The sequence below is a fragment of the Acomys minous genome, assembly GCF_964271855.1.
Source record: "Acomys minous genome assembly, chromosome: 14".
Classification (NCBI taxonomy): domain Eukaryota; kingdom Metazoa; phylum Chordata; class Mammalia; order Rodentia; family Muridae; genus Acomys; species Acomys minous.
In genome coordinates this window covers 33,331,511-33,356,705 of record NC_140496.1, presented here as the reverse complement: position 1 = coordinate 33,356,705, position 25,195 = coordinate 33,331,511, and the positions used below count along the sequence as shown (strand labels likewise).

The window sequence follows — 25,195 nt, the reverse complement described above, 5'->3', positions numbered from 1 at the left end:
AGGCTTCTTCCTCTGTGGTTTCAGTTTAGCACTATTCCTGCTCTCTAATTCCAGAGTCATAGCCCCAGTGTGGAGACTGTGAGAGTTCATTGCTTGAAGGCATAGGATAAAAAAGCCTGGGTTGTATTTGGAGACGACAAGATGTTGAGTTAACTGAGCTATGAGAAGTCAGCCATGGTAAGAGGCATGTACGGAGTGGAAGTAACCAATCTGAGAGATTGGTTTTAGGGATAGGGACATCTAAACCCCATGAGACTGAAGCCCTGTGACGGACTTAGAGGATTTGTTCTTCGCCTTCTATCATGGTTTCTCGCCTTGGTCCTATCTTCCCTCACTCAGCACACATTCCTCTCTTTGGAATGGGAAGGGCTATCCTATGCCAGTGAAGATTAGAAAGTTGTAGCTTGTTTTCTGAATTGACAAGATGTGGCCATCAAGAGATTGTCTTGAGAGTCAGAAGAGACTTTGGACATTTGGACAGTGTCCAGGCTGTTGCAGACAATTCAGATCATTGAAGTTGACTAAATGCATTTTCATCATGGGATGACCATGAGGCCAAGGTGACAAGAGTCAGATGGAATAAAAACACAAACACTCCCAGAAAGGATGATGTCTTTGAACACTTGATTGTGATTTGTGGCTTTCAGGATGTGACTTGAGTGTCTGTAGACTCAACCTACTTCCTGTCTTTGTGTTTACTGTGCTGTGGTTGAAACTGATCACTCAGTACCCTGCTCAAGCCCTCACCATTGTAGAGGCTTCCTAAATGACATGAGATACAGTGGATGCAAGTGCTCTTCAGTGCTAAGCTATTATGCTAGCCGAATGTAGTTCTAATGTTAGTTTTGTTGTTTTTGTTTTTGAAGACAAACTGTTTAGCTCTGGCTGTCCTGAAAGTAATTATGTAGACCAAACTGACCTCCAGCTAGAGGTTTACCTGACTCTCTCCAGAGTGCTGGGATTAGATATGGGCCACCATTGCTGGCTTTTGGTTTTTTTTCGTGTATATTAGTGGCTGATGTGCCTGGAACGTAGGGTCTTGTACTTGTCAAGCACATGCTGTTGTGCTGACCTTCATCCACATCTTGGATATTGAAATTTGGCAGATTCTATATATTTTCTTTCTCAGAATTGCGTGTATTCCTGACATTAATACTCGCTGAGCCTTCTGAATTGTTAGATTGCAGGTGTGTGGCATTTTTCCTACCTTTTGTGTTTGTCTTGAATTTTTTTTGACTGAATATGAGTCTTTGCCTATGGCATGAATATGCACTGTAGGCTTTGATGTTTTTAAAACCTGCTTTAGGGCTGGAGGGAAGATGGAGCAGTGGTTAAGAGCACCACATGCTCTTCCAAACATCCCGTGTTCAATTTCCAGCAACAACATGGTGGCTCACACCTATCCGTAATGCCCTCTTCTGTCTTGCAAGTGTACATGCAGGTAGAACAATGTATTCATAATAGTAAATAAATAATTTTTTAAAAATCCTACTTTATTTGGGGCTCATTAATTCCTTTCTCACCCTTTCAACCCAGCAATTCACATTAGGAGAGAAAAGGGCTGATAGGGACTATGGAGGTCACCTTCTTACACTCAGTTCCGTGGAGGGCGGTTCCACTCTTAGCTATCAGGATTCCGGGTGACCTATTAAATAGCAAACCCAAAGTTCAGCAAATGTGACTGCAGTGACAACAGCGGAATCCTGGCAGACTTCTCAGAAGCGTTTCTGTTGAAGAGCATCTCAAGGCAGGAGCAATTCTGAGTAGCCAGGCCATATAAAGCGATGCAAAAGGGATTTATCTTTCGTATTTGGACTATATTTACTCTCCCATAGTCCATACAGGATGTTTTTCAAATGGTAAAGAACATTTCCCCGCATGAGGCAGTTCTTTTTGTAATAGACAAACACCAAACACCCTCACACAAGGCAGTTTCTCATCCCACACTTGTGATCAAAACCAAAACATGTTTACAGTGCACCCCATGTGTGCCTGGACTTCACAGTAGTCAGTAGGTGGCCTCAGAACTCATGAACTTGGAATAATGGGTCGTTTTGAGCAGGCATGTAAGTAGTGGCCATTGAAGCTAATTATTTGCAAGATCATCAAGATCTCTGAACTGCAGAGACATCTCTCCTGCCCATGTAATTCATTTAATACTAACCCTTGCATCCAGGTGTGGTGGAGCACACCTTTAATCCCAGTCTCAAGGATGCAGAGGCAGGTGGATTGCTATGTATTTGAGGCCAGCCTGGTCTAAAGAAGGAAGAACAGAACAGTGAAGCTACACAGAAAATACCTGTCTCGGAAAAAAAAAAAAGAAACAAAAAAAAAATCAAAAAGGAAATCAACATTTATATTGCTAATATTTTATCTTGTTGTGTTTGAGGTGGAAGCAAAAAACACTCACTATAGGTAGAACAACTGAAAATGAAACCTTTATTTTCTGAGCACAGGGAGTCGGCCACATTGGGATCTGAACTGCATCCTTGAAAAGAGACTGTACAATATTTTTAAAGGATGGGGAAAAAAAGGTGGAGGAAGGGGAACCAGAACATTGTCCAATCATATTTTGATTCAGGGGTTGAGCCAGGAAGTTTCCATCAATCAGGATAGGAGTGGCCTTCTGGACCTGGGAACATGAACCTGATTGGCCCTGCCAACAAGATGGAGAAGTTGTCCTTGAGTACCAGGCTTGATCAGGATGTAGGCAGAAGCTATAGTAGGGAGGGAACACATAGGATCGGAGGTGAGCTTTCTCTTCAAGGCTGTATTCACAATGCAGCAATTTTTATCTTAAGTGTTTGGGCCAAGAAACATTTATTCTTGAAACTAGGAGGAATTTACAGTAGGGGGTTTCCAACAGAATGGGGGCAGCATGGAGATGCTCTAGGCACCTCAACCTTATGGGTAGAGTCTGAAAAGAAAAAATGAGAGTACTGAGAATTAGTTTCTTTGCCTGGTTCCCAAAAATCTGTCCATGTGTAACATGCATTTGCTGTTAGTACGATCTTATCAGTGTTACAGTTTAAGCTGGGCACTTCAGGAATCTGTAAGATGAATACAGAACTAGAGTGAGTGTGTAATTCTTTGTAGGAACTTCAGTAAAGTCATCTGGGCTCTTTCTGTTTCATTCCTTGATTTTTGTAGAGGAGTCAGGTCTTAATAAGTACCTCAGTGTGTCCCTGAGCTCATGGCATAGACCAGTCTGTCATCCAACTCAATGAGGTGCACCTGCCTCTGCCTCCTGAGCCCTCTTATTAAAGAGATGATCCAGTAAACCAGCTTGTCCTTTTTTCTTTTCTTTCCTTTTCTTTTTCGTCTTCAGTAATAGTTCATACAGTTTTTCTGATGTAGCCTCAGGACTGTTGATGCTTCTCACAATCCTCTCTCTCTCTCTCTCTCTCTCTCTCTCTCTCTCTCTCTCTTCTTATCTGTTAATTTTCATTTCTCTTGAAAGGCTATATCCTATTCAAAGAGTTCAAAAATGATACAGAAGAATCTTATTCTATTTCCTAGGTGACCTAAGTCACCTAACATGACTGCTGAGTACATTAGAGCTTCTGTGTCAGGAAATAAGTGGAAGATGCCCAGAATTATATGAATTCTATGTCAGAGAATTATACATTTCCAGTGTGGTCACTATCATGCTTCCTGTTGTACACATGTATGGGACATTTTAGGGGGCAGTGAACTTGGATGATGTGCATGTGAACTTCACTCGGGAAGAGTGGGCTTTGCTGGATCTTTCCCAGAAAAATCTCTACAAAGATGTGATGCTGGACACTTATTGGAATCTCACCACTATAGGTAAGACTGTGACAAAAGTTTTTGTTTTCCATTTTTAAAATACAGGGCAAGTGTTTCTTTAGTATTGATGCTTTTTTGTAATTTGAATTGAAAGTGAGGAGGGATGAGGTGATTAAGTCAGGCATGGTTCTAAGAGTCACTGAAGATAGTATAGTAAGTTTGACCCAATTTCCAAAGATATATCATATATTTTCTGGTACTATGTTTTAGGATACAATTGGAGAGACCACACTATTGAAGAACAGTGTCAAAGATCAAGAAGATATGCAAGGTAATTCTCATGTGCAAGCTGATATGAATATGCATCCCAAGAAAATGTAACATGTCCTGCATATATTAAAGGAAAGCACTGCTTTATGTGTATTGGGGATGAATACATTCTCACAAAACCATGTCCATGAAGGCCTTTTTTTTTTTTTGGTGTTTCAAGACAGGGTTCCTTTGTGTAACCTTGACTATCCTAGACTCACTTTGTAGACCAAGCTAGCCTGGAACTCACAGCACTCTAGCTGCCTCTGCCTCCCAAGTGCTGGGATTAATGGTGTGTGCCACCACACCTGGCTCCCTTAGTGTCATAGCGTGTTATATGTGTAGCATGTATCTCAACGTGCACAGAAAGTACACCTATGGGATAAGTGATAAGTATATGTTCAACACTTTCTAATAAGCACATAGTCTAGAGTAAAGCAGTTTAGTGAGGGGACAGTTTGTGAGAGTCAAGAAGGTTGTTGTGGAGAAACCTTAATCCTTACACCACATGTCTATGAGGAACAAAGATCTAAGTGTGTGACTGCAATGTGGAGCCCTTTCACTTGTTATTCTTCTTTTAATAGCTATATCTTATGTCACAATGGATACAGGCCATGTGAGCAAAGCGGTATTAAAAGTAGCACCATACCTCTGTTGCCCAGAACAACGAGAAGCTATGTAGTAGTCCCCACTTTTGAGTAGACTTTCTGAATGTGATGCAAGTTTTCAGTTCACTGGTTTTCCACCTTTGTTAGAACCATCCAGAGACTCACGATGCAGGAAATCCCTATGAGTGCTAGGAATGTGGAGATTCTTTTTGTTCTGGTTCACCTTGTAACTGTATGACTCACACCTTAGGGAATTTTATGAATGGAATCAATGTGGTAAAGCTCTGAGTTCTTCTTGTTTTCTTTAAGTACATGAAAGCCTATAGAAAAAGGGTGCTATAAACGTGAACCATGTAATAAATGCTCTTACCATCACAGTTATCCCCAAAGTCTCAAAACAACCCACAAAGAAGGGGAGCACCATAAACGTAAACAAAGTGATAACATCTGATTCTTTTTTATCATTAGACCAAACTGTAAAATTTGTTCATACAGATAAATGATTCATAAGTGTACTGAAAGTAATAAATTTTCAAATGTGCCCATTATCTTTGCAGAAACGAGGGAAAGCAAACGGGAGAAAAACCCTTCGAATATCCTGTATGTGATAAAGCCTTTGCATATCACAGTCATCCTCAAAGACTTGAAAGAGTTGATACTGGAGAGAAACTGTATGAATGTACCCAGTGTGATAAATCCTTTACATGTCAAAATAATCTCCGAAAGCATAAAAGAACACACACTGGAGAGAAACCCTATGAATGTAGGCAATGTGGTAAAGCCTTTGCACAGCACATTCATCTTCAAATTCATGAAAGAACACACAGTGGAGAGAAACCCTATGAATGTAAGCAATGTGGTAAAGCCTTTGCACAGCACAGTAATCTTCAAACTCATAAAAGAATACATACTGGAGAGAAACCCTATGAATGTAAGCAGTGTGGTAAAGCCTTTGCCCAACACAGTCATTTTAAGACTCATGAAAGAACACACACTGGAGAGAAACCCTATGAATGTAAGCAATGTGGTAAAGCCTTTGCACATCACAATAGTCTTCAATCTCATGAAAGAACACACAATGGAGAGAAACCCTATGAATGTAAGCAATGTGGTAAAGCCTTTGCACAGCGTAGACATCTTCAAATTCATGAAAGAACACATACTGGAGAGAAACCCTATGAATGTAAGCAATGTGGTAAAGCCTTTGCACATCACAGTACTCTTCAAACTCATGAAAGAACACATACTGGAGAGAAACCCTATGAATGTAAGCAATGTAGTAAATCCTTTGTGAAAAACAGTCATCTTAAAAATCATGAAAGAACACATACTGGAGAGAAACCCTATGAATGTAAGCAATGTGGTAAAGCCTTTGCACATCAGAGTAGTCTTCACATACATAAAAGAACACACACTGGAGAGAAACCCTACGAATGTAACCAATGTGGTTAGGCCTTTGCCCAACACAGTTGTCTAAAAAATCATGAAAGAACACACAGTGGAAAGAAACGCTATGAATGTAGTCAATGTGGTAAAGCTTTTACACAATGCAGTAATTTCCAAATACATAAAAGAATACACAGTGGAGCGAAGCCGTATTAATATAAGCAGTGTTGTAAATCCTTTCCATATCTCATAGTCTCCACGTACATAAAAGAGCACACACTGGACAGAAACTCCATGAATGTAAGCAATGTGCTAAAGCCTTTTATGTCACAGTGATTTTCAATGGCATGAGAGAACACACACTGGAAGCAAATCCTGTGAACGTATCCAATATCGTAATGACATTGCACACTATAATAGTTTCCAAATACATTTTGAAACCTGACGAGGTCAATTCAGAATAGTGTGAATAAGGTCACTGCATTTAAGAAGCATATTAAAATACTTGATTGTGTAGGTATGTCATTCATTGTATATAGGTCTTATAATTCATAAACAAATACCCTGTGTCTCAAAAAAAAATATTTGTTATATATTTGAAGTTGAGCATGCTAAGGATTGTGTTTGAACTATTATAAACAGTACTGTGTTAAAAAGACCATGCTGACTTTGTATATTTAGTACTATGAATGGATTGGTTGGGATTTGGTGTTGTAGAGCTCACATGTTTACACTCAGGGCTTTATTTCCTCTGGCAGAATTACTTTATTAAAGTGACCCTTTATTTTCTAAAGTAACATGTTGGTGCATTTTCTCTGTTGCTTCTAGCCAAGAGCTTTCAGTCCGGCAGTCAGCAAGATCACATGGTGTGAATGTTGTTGCCATCCTTCTGTAAATACTGAGTTGTTCATTAGCTCTGCACTGCTTCTGTCTGTTTTAATACTGGCATTAAGATCATAAGCCTCTTTTCCCCAGTAGTGTAGGCTTCAAAAACTACTTTAAGTTATTGATGCATTTCATATTTTTGCACAATCTATATTTCAAATTACATGCCTTCATTATTTTTCTAAATTCCTTTAGATTAAATCTTGCCTTAAGCTCCTAAATTGCTATGCCATTAGCTTTAATGTCCATTTATATGTTTAATTTAGTTTGAAATTCAGGGTCTTTGTAGTAAAAAAAAAAGTCTCCCAATACATAAATTAACTCATAGCAGAGAGAAACCTAATGAAAATCTCCAATGTGGTAGAAAGTTTGTGTATAACTGTCATTTTCAAAGGCATAAAAGAATACATACTGGAGAAAAGCCCTATCGAAGTGGTAAACCCTTTGCATGTCACAGTAGTCACTCAGTACATAAAAGAACACACACTGGAGAGAAACCCTATGAATGTAACCAATGTGGTAAAGCCTTTGCATGTCGCAGGCATCTTCAAAAACATGAAGGAATTCATACAGGAGAGAAACATGAGTGCAATGAATATGATAAGGCTTTTGTACATTCCATCATGAAAGAATTCATAAGGAAGAACAGCCTAATGAAAGTATTTACATCGTGATGCCGCTGTACATTTCTATAATGCTCATCATCATGAAGGAAGTTGTACTGGAGAGAAGTTCTGTGAATGGAAAGAATGAGGTAAGGCCTTTGTGTTATGGGGTCTACTGAGATCCAACACAGCTCACACCCCAAGTCACTGAAACACACAAGAGTGTATAGTAATCAAGGCACTACTGATGGATCAGGACCACTGAACATACATTGGAGCTGAACTACAACACACAAACCTCCACCCCTGAGCCAGAACGTTAGAGAGCTTTTAAACTTGAAAACCATAATCATCTGAGGGGAGTTACAGCTACATTTTGCCACCCATCAGGATTTAGGGATAGGGGCTTTCCTTATGCAGGTGATCTTTGTCAATGGAAACCAGATGTAGGTTTTTCAGTCTAACCAATCATACCCATTTGGGTTTTTGTTCTGTGTGTGTGTGTGTGTGTGTGTGTGTGTGTGTGTGTGTGTGTGTGTGTGTGTGTGTGATTAACAAGAGGCATTATGTTTTGAGGAATAAAAGATGAGTAAGAGAAATTGTGGTTAGGAGGAATCGTTACTCCTCCCTCCAGTGGAGTCTGTATTACAAATACTACACAGGCCTGAGGCCACGACCCCTCAAAAGGTGAGAGAGTCCTGGACTGGCGCTAACGTTTCTGCCAGGAGAAAACCTGAAGTTCTTTTCCCTCATTGTGCTGGAATCTGTTCTTTCTTCTTACCACTACTGTACTCCCAAATCTGGACATTTTAGCAGGAGCGTTCCTTTGAGACGACCCGACCCTGACTCGGGATTGCAGCCAGGTGCTGCCCAGGTCCAGAGTAGTTCTGCTTCACTTCCTCTTATTGAAAGAGGTGTAAGTAGAAATTAATCATTAGTTAATAAGTTATATTATGGCTTACAAAGAAAGAGTGGATTTCAAAAATTCCAAATCATGATGCTCAGTTGTGAGATAATGGAACTAAAGAAAAGGAAAAAACTGTCTTGGCACACAGGTGCTAGGCGCAGGTTTTGTTAGGGGTAGAATGTTGACCCTGGACAAAGGGAACACATACATATTGATCCCAAGCCAGGAACGTAGAAGTGATGATGTCTTTGCTGTGTGTCTGTCCCTTGTATTGTTTCATTCTAAGTTGTAGTTCAAAAGATGACAACACAACAACTTTGCATTCTGCACCTGAACTGTGTGTGCCTGATTGCTCACTGACTTCCTTGAGCCTGCTCTGTGGGAAAATGTAATCACAGCGCCTCTGCTTTTGAGATGTATGTTTAACAACTGAGACTACTTAGCTGCAAAATACACTCAATTTTGAGTTGCTCTGTTTGTTACTTGCCTATCTCTGTTCACCAATGCTTCATGACCTCACAATCCCAGGGCCTATCCTCAACAGAGCCGCTTTGTACCGCACTGACGTACAAAGATGACTAATAGAATCTGGTCCGCTATTGTGAAGTCCACAGCTCCCCTAGGACCTGGGAACTTGAGCTTAGTTTCAACCTAGGATTAAATGGAGGCTGTGTTGGTTGTTTTTTTTTTGTTGCACCTTGTCACAAGCTAGAGTCATCAGGCGTGGAGAACCTCAGTTGAGAAAATGCCTCCATGAGATCCAGCTATAAGACATTTTCTCTGTTAGTGATCCCTGGGGAAGATCTATTGTAGGTGTTGCCCCCTTTGGGCTGGTGGTCCTGGCTTCTCAAAGAAGGCTGAGTCAGCAAGCCAAGGAGAGCAAGAAACTAAGCAGCTTTCCTCCATGTCCTCTGCATCGGCTCCTGCCTCCAGTTTCCAGTCCTGCTTGACTTCCATGCCTGCTTGCCCCAGTGATAGAATACAATCTGGAAGTGTACCCTGAATAAGCTTTTCTTACAACTTGTTTTTTGGTCATGTTTCTTTGCAGCAATAATAACACTAGGGAAGACATAGGCTGACAACAAAAAAGCAATACTACAAAATGAGTCTTCGATAGCCAAGGCTACACAGAGAAACCCTGTTTCGAAAAACCAAAAGCAGAAACAAACACAAAACCTTTAGTGTGTAATCAGTGTGTTAAAGCCTTTGCATATCACAATGTTATTTAGGACCTGAAAAGATTCCTACTGTCAGGAGTCTATGAATAAAAAGTATTTGGTAAGATTTTCCGCGTACAGACTTTCATTGAATTACATAGAATATTTATTTTGGAGAAAAGAATGGGACATGCATCAACAACCTATTCAAACAGCATGATGCCCCTCTCTGTTATCTTTGGACTACAAACTCCTATGGACAGCGCCCAGTGAATTTAAACAATAAGGTAACTCACTTAGCTTTCACAGTTCCCTTCAATTACCTAAAATAACGCATGCAGGTGTAAAACTTTATGGTTGTGTATTAGTGCCTTTTCTGTTGCTGTGACCAAACATAATGTCTAAGGTAACTTATAAGTTGCCTTGTAAGGTTCATTTATAAGTTTAATTTGGCTTATGGTTCGTGGGATATGGGATCATCATGAACAGCATGCAAGAAGTGTGACACATCAGCCATCCAAGCAGGAAGCTCAGAGCTCACACCTTGCACCTGCAGCATGAAGCAGAGAGTGGGAACTGAGAAAGCTGAGCATGCCAAGTGATGTATTTCCTCCAGCAGGGCAGCATTTCTTAAGAGTTCCCAAATGATACCACCAACTGAGAAGGATTGATTTCTCTGACTTCAAGCCTACATGCTTGCTCTCTGTTACATGAACCAATTTATGATAGAGGAAAACTCTGTAGGTAAGCAAGCCTTTAGGTGCCTCAACACCTGAGTTACACGAACAAATGAGAAAAATAATTATGGGTAAAAATATTTGCTTAACTACTTGTTTTAATTTATTATGTAATGTCAGTGTGCATGTGAGTGTAAGTGTGTGTTAGAGAGGGGGGGGAGAGAGAGACAGAGACGGAGAGAGAGAGAGAGAGAGAGAGAGAGAGAGAGAGAGAGAGAGAGACTGAGCATCTGTGTGCTGGTTTCCAAGAGGATTAATCCTTTTAATCTTCTTGTAGCAGGAATAACAGGAAGTTATCAAAAAGCTCACCTTGGTTCTGGGAATGAACTTGCTCAGCTATGTCCCTAGGTCTAAAGTATTTTAACACCTTTGATATCAGGCAGTAGGAAAAAACTCATATATGAGAAAAACCCTATTTGTATGAATGCTTTGAGAAAGACTTTAGGCCGGGCATGGTGGCGCACGCCTTTAATCTCAGCACTCGGGAGGCAGAGGCAGGCAGATCGCTGTGAGTTCGAGGCCAGCCTGGTCTACAAAAGCGAGTCTAGGACAGCCTAGGATACATAGAGAAACCCTGTCTTGAAAAACCAAAAAAAAAAAAAAAAAAAAAAAAAAGAGAGAGAGAGAGAGAGAGAGAGAGAGAGAGAGAGAGAGAGAGAGAGAAAGACTTTAGATATCACGTGGCAAGTCCATTTATAGACTTTATTAGGACATCCTTACATGCTTCCTGTGTCTTCTGTTCATCTTCTGTTTGCACTGCACTGTCACGTGGTGACAAGTACTTTTCTGCTGCAGTGTATAGGATGGGATCCCATCACCTAAGTGGTCCATTTTTCATTTATATATAAGTCAGGTTGTGATCATACTTTTCCTGTAGTGGTGTCTGTGAAAAGGTGGTGGGTAGTTGTCCTGGTTTTAGTTTTCATATTTTCACAATTCCCTTGAGATGTTGTTTGTTATCCAGCCTGGTTTGCATGCCAGTTATTAGTCAAGGCTCCATTGGACCTCTTGATTCTCATGGGTCAGCCTCCTTACTACAAGTCCAAGAGTAGGAGAGGTACCCCCAATGTGTCCTGTTTTGTCAACACATTTAACAATATAACGTTAAAATGGTTATTAGAAGAGAATATAAGAAACATTAAGTAGAGCCAGGCGTGGTGGTGCACGCCTTTAATCCCAGCATCCGGGAGCCAGAGGCAGGCGGATCGCTGTGAGTTCGAGGCCAGCCTGGTCTACAAAGCGAGTCCAGGACAGCCAAGGCTACACAGAAAGACCCTGTCTTGAAAAAAAAAAAAGGAACATTAAGTACCTCATGTGTACTCAAGGCAGCATTTTGTCTATCTGGTAGAGAGGTAATGAAGCAGGATAATCAGCAATCAGCTGTAGATCTCATAATGCAGCTTGGTTTATGCATATGTGCTGGAGTCCAGCTCAGGGTGAGGACCGGGCTGCAAGAGTGGCAATGAAGGAATCAGACAAGGGACACCTTTTACTATTGTTCCATGAGAGATGGACAGAGAGGAAGCACATCAGCCTTCTCTGATGACCTGTGTCTTTCACCTGTGTCTTTATACACAAAATCATTTCCTCATTAACTTTGATCATTTATTTCAAACATTTTATAGTACAGTGAAAAAATATCTTCCTTAATTACATAAGCATATTAAACTAACCAAAACAAAGTGAGCAAACAACAACTTTTATAAGAACTAAAAATTAGCATTATGATACAATCAGTTTTCTTTTAACTAGGTGTCTTTTTTCTTTAAGATGGATGTCATAGCTCAATCATGTTCATAGCTGCCTTATTTGGAATGCCAACCTGGATGTCACTCTGTGGAAGAATGGATAAAGAAACTGTGGCACATTTACACTATGGAATACTACTCAGCTATTAAAAACAAGGAAATTCTGAAATTTGTGGGGAAATGTAAGGAACTAGAAATGATTGTCCTGAGTGAGTTAACCTAGATCCATAGAGACACACATGGTATATCCTCATTTAAAATTGGACACTACCCCAAAAGGGCTGTGTTGAAAGTCTTCCCTTAGCAGGAGATTGGGATAGATGTGGAGACTTCCTATTGGGACTCTGGGTAGCAGAAGTATGGGAGAATGGGGAAATAGAAGGACCAGAGTGTCCTAGAAACCTACAAGAGGACCATCAAGGCTGGGAGATCTGGACCTAGGAGGGTCTGCTCAAACTACTCTACCAGCCAAGACAATGCATACAGTAAACCTAGCACCCTATTCAGATCTAGCCAATGAAGAGCACATTCTCCACATTTGTATGGAGATTGGGGATGAATCCGACACGAGCTCTGGTGCCCCATATTTGACCACTGTCCCTTGGTGGGGAGGCCTGGTGGCACTCAGAGAAAGGATAAACAGGATACCAGGGTGAGACTTGATATGCTATGACCATATGGTGAGGAAGGATGTCCTCTTCTGTCACAGACCTAGGGGAGTAGAATAGGGTGAAAGAAGGAGGGAGTGAGGAACAGGAAGATACAAGTGAGGGGATACCAATTGAGATGGAATCTGAATAAATTAATTAAATAAAAAATCAAACAAACAAAAAGATTGGTGCCATAAGCCTTGAGTTTACAGAAGTGCTAGACAAGATGGCTCTGTTTAGTTTGGCCCTTTTTAAGTTTGGCAGAGAGTTAATAGGTCAGAAGTTATTTCCTACAACCTGTTCTATTAAGCTTTTCCTGCATCATTTAGTTAGCCTGTTATAAATACCTCATCTTTCTATGGAAGCCCAAATCTCAGTCTCTTGTTTAATTTTTTTTTTTGCTTTTACTTTTTTATATTTAACATAAAACCACCATTCTTTCCTTGGAAATACTGTACAGACTTTTTACCATTATATAAACAATTTTTAAGCAAAGGCAGTCTGTCCTTTGTTTTTCTTCAATATCAGAAAAGTCCTGGTCTGACAACTCTCCTCAGGAAGACAGGCAGTTCATTGAGCGAAAATGTCCTTCTCTGTGTCTTTGTCATAAAGCCTTGTTTCAGGATGACCCTTATCTTAATTACATTCCAGAAATGGTAGGAGAACATCACGTGTTAAATGTGTGAATTCTTGGGTATCTGGTTTTCATTTCTTTCCATGAGAAGGCTCATTTAAAAGTTGATGATGTCATGTTTGAGCTCTGGGTGTCCTTTGGCGTCTGCATGTCTCCTCCAGGAATTTGAAGTTTGAGGCTGCACTTAGGATCTCACCTTGTGTCCATGGGGCTACTTCACTTCTAATATTCTTTTCCATGCCTGCTGTGACATCAGGGCTCTGATGGTGTCCACTGCCCATCTCTTGGTCCTCACTATCCTTTTCCCGGCCTCAGGGGTTGGTCTTGAGATGTAGTTGTTGAGAATGGCGTTGCTGCTACCGTGTATGCACATTGTACCTGTGCTTGTCCCAGAAAACTTGTTTTCACTCTTCTCAGTGTAAGAAATTTTCTCCACTGAACTTCTCTTTTCACTTTTAACTGGCTAGTGTCCTGCCCTTGTTCCTGCACAGGCACTGTTTTCACTTGCTTGTGTTGTTTCTGATCTATGAAACTGCAATATAGAATCTCATCTTCCTGTAGGTGTCCACAGGGCTTGTGTGATCTCTGTGACTGTCAGAGTGCAGTTGATCACCAGTCTGAAGGTGTTGCAACAACATTAGAGACTTTTCTCGTGGTGTTACTGAACACTTTCCTTGTACTAGGGCACTAGTGACCTTTCATCCCATGTGCAAACTTCACCTCATCCTACCTAGTTCCTGATAGTCTTTGCACACTTGCTGCTTTAGTTGTCTTGGATCTTCTTCCTGAGGTTTCCATAGTTGATCTTTCTTAGATTCTTCACATCCAAGCTGCATTTCACTCTGCTCCAGTTTCAACCTCTTCCAAAGCTCTGCTGGCTCTTCAGAGAGAGCACAGGCTCCCTCTTTATCTTTCCATTTCACCTCTGGATTCTTAGGGCTAATGGCTCCATGCTGCTGTTGAAGTTGCCATGCAGAGTGAGGACTTAGGTTACCTCTGCTCAGGTGCCTGCTGACACTTCTGGTCCAGCCTTCTGATATCAAAGTGTAATTACCTGGCAGCTGACTCTAGGTTGGTACTCTTGTGTTGTCCTCCTGGTGGCTGAAGGATCCCTTAGTCTACTTTGAGATACCTTATCCACACTGATCCAAGGCCATAAACCACTGGCGGAAGAGCTCAGATTTCCCCTTTATCAGTAGGGTTTGCTTTTGGCTTTGAGGTCAGTCAAAACATGAAGGCAGATGGGGGTTACAGAATCAATGAGTACTTTATGTATGGTGTATGGATCCATTGAGCTTTTTCCTTAAGGTTACAGTTCTTTGGTCCTACTGAAATAGAAACCTATGGGTTCAGGTACTTTTCTTTGTAGTTAGATGTATGGTTCCAGAGCACAACAAACTTCTGTAGACACTAAAACTGTGGAAACCACTGTGATCTTTTGTACCAGTAGTCTGAAAGCACTTTGAAAAGTAAAAAGGGTTTGTATTGAGTCAAAACTTTTTCTTTAACAATTACACTGTATCAGAGAACTAAATAACACTCATTATTTAATTGTAGAAAACCAAATAAATTAGCTGTTATTTGAGAAAAGACTTTAAAAATAGAGGAACGGCTCTTTCTGTAAACTCTGCAAGACAGAGAGAACAAAGCTGCAACTCCAGATATTTAAATGTGCTTTTAACTGCTTTTTTCAGTTACCAACAATCTGTTTTCAATACTGCGTCTACAGAAAATCCATACCATATGTGGTTTATCAATGCTGCACATTTATTTGGTGACTATAACTTGATAATTTTAAGTCAAATAGGGGACACATGCCATGGCTCAGCCTGGTGAGCTGGTCACTGGAAAATCCAAAACCTCAGTGAAATCCCTGAGCCCCACAGGACAAAAGGACAGAATCAAGTCACCCAAGATGTCCTCTGACCTCTATGAGTGTTGTGGGAAAGCAAGCAGTTGTCCCACCCCCATGATATGAATAAACGCATGGGCTGCAATAAGCTTTATAAGGTGAACTGAAGAAAGCCACTTCTTATAGCATTTTATGTATGCAGTTCTGAGGAGCTGTGCTTCTCCCCCATGCAATTCAGGATAAGTCCACTAGAGGGATGCAGAGGTACCACAGCTGTATATCAGGTCTTTTCTGCCTTCCACTTTGGCCCAAAGGAGCATCTCAGAGCCCAGAACTATAGGAGGAGCACAAATGTCTCTACACAGGTCCTTTATTATTTTATTTTATTTATTTATTTATTTATTTATTTATTTATTTATTTATTTATTTTGGTTTTTCGAGACAGGGTTTATCTATGTAGCCCTGGCTGTCCTGGACTCACTTTGTAGACCAGGCTGGCCTCGAACTCACAGCGATCCGCCTGCCTCTGCCTCCCGAGTGTTGGGATTAAAGGCATGCGCCACCACGCCCGGCCTACTCAGGCCCTTTAACCAGTGATGTGTCATCTCACTCTTCAACCTGAGGACCCTGGGAGTGAATGCCGGATCCACCACTGACAAGTGATTGTCTATCAGTATGCTTGTTCCTGAAAATTTAGTACTTGTAAAGGAGGTCGTGGTGGCATCCTCCTTGTTAGCTTTCCTTTCTCCATAGGGGAGCTGGTTAAAACTGTGTTTGTTGCTTACTGAAAAGTACATCTGTGACATCAACATGTGATTACCACATGAACAACAGCGCGATGCAGGAGACCTTTGTGAAAGTCACATCCAAGTCTGAGCACTTCTGTAGCCTTAAGTAACATTTAAATTATGTAAGTGAGAACAATCTGTACCTCCTTCACAAGGACTCATTGAGTAGATCCCTATGTGAACAGCACTTCAAGTTGATTCAGTTTAATAATCATATTTAATAGGCAAATGCTATAAGGCTCCAGTGATGCTTTCCCATGAGGCATTGTGCTGAGCAATCAGGCCTGTCTCTCCCACACTGTTCCACATCATCTTGGCTGTGTAAGGAAAAGAACAAACAAACTATCAACAACATACATGCATTCTGGGGGACCCACAGGGAAACACATATTAAAATTAAAGAAGGTGCCATTATGAAATTCTCAAATAGTCAAAATTAAAGTACAAAATGTATTGACAGAAATTTGTGTTGATTGTGTTGCTGTGGACTATGTAGCTGCAGATCCACTCCCATGAGCAATTCCACACAGGCAAGGATAGAAATGAGCTATGCTCCCTACAATCTACAATGTTGCTCCCCTCAAGAGGGTCCCTGACTGCATACCAGCCAGTTATCAACTTACTCTCCTGCTAGAAACACTTCCCTGTGTACAGAAGAGACAATAAAGGGAGCCAGAGCTGTGTCCCTTTGAAATAGCAAAACTGGCAATAATACAGTTGCACTCAGGAGACAGAGAACAGGGTGATACTACCATTGGTAAGGAATGAAGGAAGCTGCCCAGCCCCTAGTCCACAGCAACAGGAACATATCCCCTCCTGTCATTCTGAGAATAGGCAAAGAACAGAAGCATGTCCTACAGAGCAGAAACAAGGAACTAAGTCTATGTAAGGAAAACTTCCTGGTACTTCCAGAGCAGCAATTTTTAAACTGCTGAAAGGATGACAATTTTAAACAACACAAATCTGTCATCTCAACTTTAGACATCAAGCAGTCCACAGTGGGAGACTCTGGGCAAAGGCAGGTTCTGAATGTGGCTGGGAGTCCATAGGAGAACCTACAGCATCCTGTTTGCATGTGTTAAAAGCCCCTGGAATTCCCCATGTAAAGTCAATACTCCCTTGTCCACACAAAACAGCATTCTCTCAGTGTGGGCAAGCTAGTCTCCACTCTTCTTTTTAAATCCAGTGTCCCCAAACAAACAAATAAAAATACAAAACACCAAAGAAAACAAAACAAAACAAAAACCCCCCATGATTCCCAGAGGTATTTGCCTGGAAGCTATAGCACAAGCCAAAGTATTCAAGAAGATGAGCCTTGCACATTCTTCTTGTTAGACCTTAGGTACCGAGCATGTTGTCTTCTGATTTTCGCTGGTATTATTAGTGCAGTAATGCCCAACTTCTGTGTTCTTGTGGGAATGTGTGTAAAGTGCTCACTGTAGATACTAATACTAAACTGAGTAATGTTAAGCCATGATCACTCAACATATTATAGTGACTGCTGATTGGACAGTGTGCTAGTTGATGCTGTCAACTTGCTGTGATCTAGAGGGATTCAGGACACAAGCCTAGGGCAAGCATGCCTGTGAAGAATCTTCTAGATTAAGTTCATTGGAATGAGGAAACCCACCTTAGCTATGTGTATGGCTGTATCCCATATGCTGGGGTCCTGGACCGAACAAAAAGCAAACAAAAGCTGCAGAGGTATGTTCACCTTTCTGACCCTCTGGACACTAGACCAAATGCATTAGGCTCCTGATGTCATGCCTTCTCCAGGATGGACTTCCTCTCCAACTGGACATCAGAACATACCCTATGACTCTCACATGGCCTTAGTCAGGATATCTTATGAGAACAACCAGATAAGTGTGTAACACAGATAGCATGATGAGATGAAAGATAGATAAGATGCTAGCTGGGTGTGGTGGTGCATGCCTTTAATCCCAGCACTCTGGAGGCAGAGGCAGGCGGATCGCTGTTAGTTTGAGACCAGCCTGGTCGACAAAGTGAGTCCAGGACAGCCAAGGCTAACACAGAGAGACCCTGTCTCGAAAAACCAAAAGAGAGAGAGAGAGAGAGAGAGAGAGAGAGAGAGAGAGAGAGAGAGAGAGAGAGAAAAGATCCTGTCTCTGATTTTTAAATATTTTCTATTAAAATTGATTAAAGCTGGGAGTGGTGTTGCAGGCAGGAGGATTCCCATGAGGGCAGCTGGGTATACAACAAGACTCTCAACAATAAGTACAGGAACCAAGCTGAGTAGCCTAGATTATAATAATCATAGGGTGCACTGGGGTGTGCAGATGCTGGTGAGCTGCTGATGCTGTAGTTGCAGGCAGATGCTGACTGTGGTACCCAGGGTGGTCTCAGCACCTGGGAGGAAGCAGTCATCCTTTCCTAGCCTGTAGATGCTTCAAGTATAGGACTGACATGGTTTGAATGACAGCGGTTCCCATGGGTGCCCCCTCTCTCCTCTCCTCTCCTCTCCTCTCCTCTCCTCTCCTCTCCTCTCCTCTGCTCTTCTCTCCCCTCCACTCCTCTACTCTCCCTTCCTCTTCTCTCTCTCTCTCTCTCATTCTCTCTGTCTCTCTCTCTCTATGTCTCTCTCTCTGTCTTTTCCTCCCTCCCTCTCTCCCTCTCTTTCTCTCATAGACATTATGTCAATGTGTACTGTGTAAAGATTATAATGTTTATTTCTGTGCTCTCCCTGCCAGGCTGGTTTCAATCTTTGTTCTGAGAATGTACTGTCTTCAGGCTGTCTAAACTTTCCCTCCCCCCAATTGTCCTCTCATAATACCAATAAAACAACTTAACAGCCAATCACTAAGCCAAGCAGGGAATAGGAATGGATTTCCTGCCAGCTTGGTGAGGGGAAGGAAAAGAGAGGACTATGAGGATTCATCCACAGCAGAGGTCCAGCAGCCTCCATGAGAAATGAGCAGCTGGAGCAGAGACATCCATACAGTGCAAGTGTCTGGGGATTCACACTGGGAGGAAGCCAGATTAGCATAGAGTGTCAGGAGAAGATTAACACTGCTCAGTTCTTGTGCAGTCAAGCTTATTAACAAGTAGAATAGTCCAGTCTCAATTATTTGGGTGCTAGCCAGCTTAAGAGAGAAAACACAACAAACACACTTTTAAAACAGCCACTAACACCTCTGTGTGTGTGTGTGTGTGTGTGTGTTGTTGTCTCCTGATGTAAGCTCCCAGCTCTTGTCCCAGCCATGTGTGTTATCCTGTTACCATGCTGACCTTCATGATGGCCATGGCCTCATCCTCTGACTGTGCACACAACTAAAGCTATAAGTTGCTTTAGCCCTTGTGTCTCGTCATAGCAATACAACAGTAACAAAGACAAAGTCTAAACCAGAGGCCCATCACAATATAGTGTTCAGTTTTCCTCCTGTGGTCCCACATCTTAGAATGTTATGAGTGACAGTTAAGTCTGAACTTTAACCACTGAATAAGATCCTCATCGTAGTACACATGAATGGCACAAAGAGCTGTGTCACCAGATTTTAGAGGGTTTTTCAGTGTAGCCCCCCTTACAGACCACAGAGGAGCAAGGCACATGTGGCCCATGCTCAGGATGATCTCTGGATGAGCAGACACCTGTTCGGGTTGGCTACAAAGGGCATACATTTTCCAAAACCACCGGAGACCAAGAATCAGGGTTAGGCTCTCCTCCCACCACAGGGACACACCTGGCCTAGGTAGGCCTGGCCACTAACAGCCATTCTCTCTTTGCCAGAAAGTCCTAGCATAAACAGCCCAGATTGGATGGAGGGCAGGAGCATGGCTCCTGGGTCATGTTTCCTTGTGGCCGCTAGGGGGCAGCAGGAGCCAAATGGCTGCCTAGAAAGAGCCCAGGTGCCTGGAGACCTGGGAAACAGGATGCAAAGTAGACTCCTTAGACACTAACTCCACTGTGCAGAAGCAGGTGCTTCTCAGCATTAACACCCCCGCTGCCAAAAAACAAAAAACAAAACACCCCGCTGCCTTTCGAAACCGCTTATGCAAGGGAAAAGCAGGTACAAGCTGTTGAAAATCAAGCACTCAGAAGACATAGAAATTCCACTGATGCAACTGGTAGGAAAGTGAGAAGTCCCATGCTCACAGCTTGCTGCAAAGGATGATTCACCAACACATAACAATGAAAATTAATCAAACCCATGCCATATGCCCTCATTGTACACCCACATCTCCACTAGCAGAGTAAAACCACTGTGAAAGGCCTATGCTGAAAAAACAATCTTGTTCAACACTGTTATGTTAAACATCTTTAAAACTTGTTTGAACACCGGGCATGGTGTTGCATGCCTTTAATCCCAGCACTCGGGAGGCAGAGGCAGGCGGATCGCTGTGAGTTCGAGGCCAGCCTGGTCTACAAAGCGAGTCCAGAACAACCAAGGCTACACAGAGGAACCCTGTCTCAAAAACAAACAAACAAACAAACAAACAAAACACTTGTTTGGCCATCAAGGGAAGAGGCTACATATAGCAAAAGTGATTAAGTGTTGGGGACAGTAGGCCATATGGCCAATGTTCAGCCATCTTGTCAGAGCCTAGGTTTCTATCTCTCCAGCAGTCTGTCATTTACCAGAAACCAGCTGACCCTGTCATGGTTCAGCAGTTAGACAAAAGATAAAATTGAGACGGAGCCACCCTTTTGTAGTTTAGTTGTGAGATTTGATAAAGATAGCAAAATATTCAGTGTGGCAGAACTTTGTGACCTGCTTGGAATTCCTCGAATCTGGCAATAGCCTACAGCTGGGTTGCCATAGCAATATGCTTCCCTGCCCCCTGCCTTATTTTTTTGTTTTTGTTTTTGTTTTTGTTTTTCGAGACAGAGTCTCTCTGTGTAGCCTTGCTGTCCTGGACTCACTTTGTAGACCAGGCTGGCCTCGAACTCACAGCGATCCGCCTGCCTCTGCCTCCCAAGTGCTAGGATTAAAGGCGTGCGCCACCACACCCGGCCCCCCTGCCTTATAAAACCTTCCACCTGAACAATAAAATTTGAGAGCTTGATCAAAGACTTGCTCTCCTTCTTCGTGTCTTGGTTTCTGTCCCTATACAGGAGAATTCTCCTCCCGAGCGTTAATTAAACCCCGGCAGGCCTGGTCAATCAAGTGTCCATTACAAATGATGAGGAAAATCCAGGTGGCACATGTGTTTCAATAAGACAATGAGGTTATGTAGTCTACCTTCTGCTGAACATTGAACCAAAGGCCAACACAAGAGGGTTTGTGGTCACACAGAAGTATTGTTTTCAAACAAAGAAAAAATAACTAACAACATGTGAATCTTCCTACTTCCTGAGTAGCTGACTCTAAGAACTTCCTTGACCCTTGGGTGGTTCCCAGTAGGGACTTCCCTACTTCTTTCAAAGGTAAATAGTCCTAGGATAGCCTAGAACACAAGGCCTCTTCTGGCAAAGGTCAGCAAGTGGAAGGTCACAGCATGCAGCCTAAGCAAGGGATTTCTAACAGGACAGAATTTAGCATGGCTCCCTACAGGCCTATTGTCCTGAGGTAGGGGTGGGACAGTGAGAGTGAGCAGGGAAAGTGATGGTGTCTCAGCTGGAGGTGGAATTCAAGAGCTGGCTGGAGCCCCAGTGGATTCAAGACCCAACTCATTTTGGGCAAGTGACTACATTATTGACTTTGGTGGTGTTTTGTTTTTTTTTATGGGTTGTTGTTATTGATTTTTTTCAGGTTTTTGTTTGTTTGTTTGTTTCCCTCTCTCCTGGCACAGGCTTTCTCTGCTAGCTTTTCTCCAACTCACTTCTAAGACTAGGCTGGCTTCAAACTCACAGAGATCCTCCTACAATTGCCTCGGCCTCCTGAATGCTGGGTTTAAAGCTATATGCCATTAGTGACCCTCAAAATATTTCTTATCTTCTTCTTTTTAAAAAAAATTTCCCCCGAGGCATGGTTTCTCCAGTATCCTGGAACTTGCTTTGTAGCCCAGGCCAGCCTGGAGCTCACAGAAACCCTCACTCCTCTACCTCCCAAGTGCTGGGGTTGGAGGTGTGCTCCACCATGCCTGGCTTAAAACATCAGGTTTAAAGTGCATAGAAATAAGAACTGTTGGGGTGGTGGTGGCGCATGCCTTTAATCCCAGCACTCAGGAGGCAGAGGCAGGCAGATCTCTGTGAGTTCGAGGCCAGCCTCGTCTACAAAGTAAGTCCAGGACAGCCAAGGCCAAACAGAGAAACTCTCCCTTGGAAAAAAAAGTACTCAGGTCACTTATACAGCTAGCTGGGGTATGTGAAAACTGAGCCAGCTCTTTTGGAATGTGACCACTGGTCTTAAGAGGGACTGGGAACACGGGTGCTCCACAAATGTCACAGCTCTTTGGTTCATTTTGTGGCTGGCATGATAAGGGATTCAGAAGGACACCTGTAATGTCTGTGACCCACTGGCTGTCAGGACAAGACAGCCTCTCCTCCAGTGCTCTCCCAGTGGTGCTAACCTCAAGAGTTCCACCCTAATTCCCAGAATAGTTACATGCAAATTTGCAGATATCAGATGTCCGCACAAGAGGTTCCCCCAGGCCAGATGTCCTAATGTCCATATGGTTTCCAGTGATAAGCAACCCCACCTGCTTTATGGTTTTTGCCTTTAAAACTAGCCTGTAACAGCTACTCGAGGTCCTTCACCTCCCCAGTGCTGAGGGACCCTGACACATCAACAATTGGGACTTCTGGTGTGTCAGTAATAAATTTTACCTATCTCTCAGCTGGTGTGACTTGAGTGGACTCTCGCGGCAACCCCCTTCCAGAATTGGACTCCCAAGGTCCAACATTTTGGACCAGGGTACAACAATAGGCGATTCAGAAGGACACCTGTAATGCCTGTGACTCACTGGCTGTCAGGACAAGGCATCGTCTCCTCCAGTGTTTTCCAAGTTGTTGGCCTTGGGCCAACTCTGAGCATCAGCAAGCAGCTAAAAGTCCTTCCCTGAATGAGGAGTCTGCAACAGTCATGTGAAGTGAGGAGACTAAGGCAAATTTACTTGTGAACTAGGAAGTTATAACCCTGGGCAGTGAGGGTGAATGTATCTGATTCGCTAGAGCTCTGTGTGCCAGAATAGAGTGATGCACTATCCTGTGTCTTAGTAACATGGGCCTTTATCACAGGAAGGAAGGCAGTATTTAATTATCGTGGGTGTTAGGAAATGGGGTTGGTGCCTAGATACAATTAAAGACCATTTGTTGGAGGCTCAGAGCTCAGCACAGGGTAGGGTACTTCCTTGAATTCCCTTGGCTTGATATCAGGCAAGTCAGGCCTGTATTTCCTATGTGATGCTCCTTGCAAAATTCTGAGGTCACCAGATCAGGTAGAGTAAGCGGTCCCCCACTGAGAAACGGAGTCCATTCTTCATGGAGCCAGCTTGAAATCAGATATCCAGAGAAGACCAGACTTCAACCTTAACATGCAAAGCCTTACAGCTCTGAGGTTACATTCTTACTAACCTGAGATCAGCATCACCTGGCTGACAAGGCTGAAAGGCAGGAGTCAGTAAGGGCTTACAGGGACAGATGAGCCCCAATTCCCAATCTGTGCACACCAGGAAGGAGAGTCCTTGAGCATCAGGTCTCTGCTTGGTTGCCTGCGTATTCTTTGGGACTCAGTTTGCCATTGAAAGATGAAAGATAAATCCATTATAAAGATTGGAGGGAGCTGGCCACTGGTCTGCTTCTGCCTGAAGCTCCAATGCAGGAAGAAGCAGGAGCTACCAGTGTGGAGAGAAAGCCAGCTGAGGGCTGAAGACAGAAAGGCAAGAGACACAGCCAGTGCTGGACTCTGGAGGCCAGGCCAGTTTCACTCAGGGCACATTGACTTGGGCTTCCACTGCTCTTCAGAGATGTAGTGTTTATCTTGAGGTTTTTATCTGGAAGAGGCATTGTCCTCTGCCTTCACTTTAGTCCAGGCAAATAAGATGATTGTGTGAAGCCTGGAGCCACAAATGGACTAAGAAATGGATTGACTATGATGTTGCTGTCGTCATTCTTCTATTCCTTCTTCTTCTTCTTCTTCTTCTTCTTCTTCTTCTTCTTCTTCTTCTTCTTCTTCTTCTTCTTCTTCCTCTTCTTCTGTTTTAAAAAGTTCCCATAGCATCTCTCACAAGGACACTCACTATTCCACAGTGTTCACTATTTGAGCCTTGATTCTTCATATTTGGCTCAGTAAATAAAGTATCACTTTCTTTAAAGCACTGTCTTTCTGGATTTTTGTCTGTTTGCTTATTTGAGACAGAGTCTCACATTGTAAGCTGGTCTCAAAGGTGAAGCTGTCCTTCGACTCCGGACCCACCTCCTGATTGGGGGTTTCAGAGTTCTAATCTTACCCAGACAGTGCACAGCCTCGGTCCTTCAGCTGCACTTCAGTGCACACAAACATGTTTCACACAGGTTTGCCTTTCCCTCCATATTCCAGGCTTGAGGGCATGTGTGATCAAACTATGTGTCCTATACATGACATTCTTCTGTGGTCTGTCTCACTCACTGCAGAATGATAGTTTGGAAATTGCCGTGCCTCCATCCCAGAGAGCATGAGATGAGGTCATATGATCAGATAAGAAGACACTCACTGAGGTTATTTCCCTCCCGATGCTCCTGTAGCAACCATTAATCCCCGCAGGCAAGCAAGCCCTCTCTTAGTTACTTTACTTCTTTCCATCCTCTTAGCAAATCTAGCAAGTGTGAACAGCCTGCAGAACTTGATAACCTTGGGCAGGCTGTTAGCTACTCTGAAGACACACTGTACACCAGGCTGGCCTTGAACTCAAGGATCTATCTGCCTCTACCTCCTGACTGCAGTGATTAAAGGCATGTGGCAGCACAGCCAGGCTTAAATCCACTTTTTAGTTTGTTTGTTTTGTTTTGTTTTGAGAGACAGGGTTTCTCTGTGTACCAGCTCAGGCTGTCCTGGAACTCACTCTGTAGCCCAGGCTGGCCTTGAACTCACATGGATCTGCCTGCCTCTGCCTCGCAAGTGCTGGAATTAAAGGTGTGTGCCATCACTGCCCAGCCCTTAAACCCACTTTCTACATATGTAGATTCATCAAATCAGTTCTTTTCATGTAGAGAACATTCACTAATACAGCTGTGTTTTTGTTTTGGTGTGTGCTGGATATATAGATATATACCTACCTATACACGTATCTACACACACACA

General features: G+C 42.7%; 2 protein-coding genes across 2 annotated transcripts in view; both read left to right on the top strand.

Moving 5' to 3' along the window:
• LOC311583836 (uncharacterized protein) overlaps positions 1-25,195 on the top strand; it is a 54,299-nt gene that overhangs the window by 7,873 nt on the left and 21,231 nt on the right. The window lies entirely within an intron of this gene.
• LOC311583054 (uncharacterized protein) lies at positions 2,668-6,133 on the top strand (the record flags this gene model as incomplete). The annotated part of the gene is made up of 4 exons (XM_084756405.1): positions 2,668-2,706; positions 3,684-3,810; positions 4,021-4,081; positions 5,225-6,133. 4 exons carry the CDS (start codon positions 2,668-2,670, stop codon positions 6,117-6,119), a joined length of 1,122 nt encoding a protein of 373 aa, XP_084612531.1. The 3' UTR covers positions 6,120-6,133.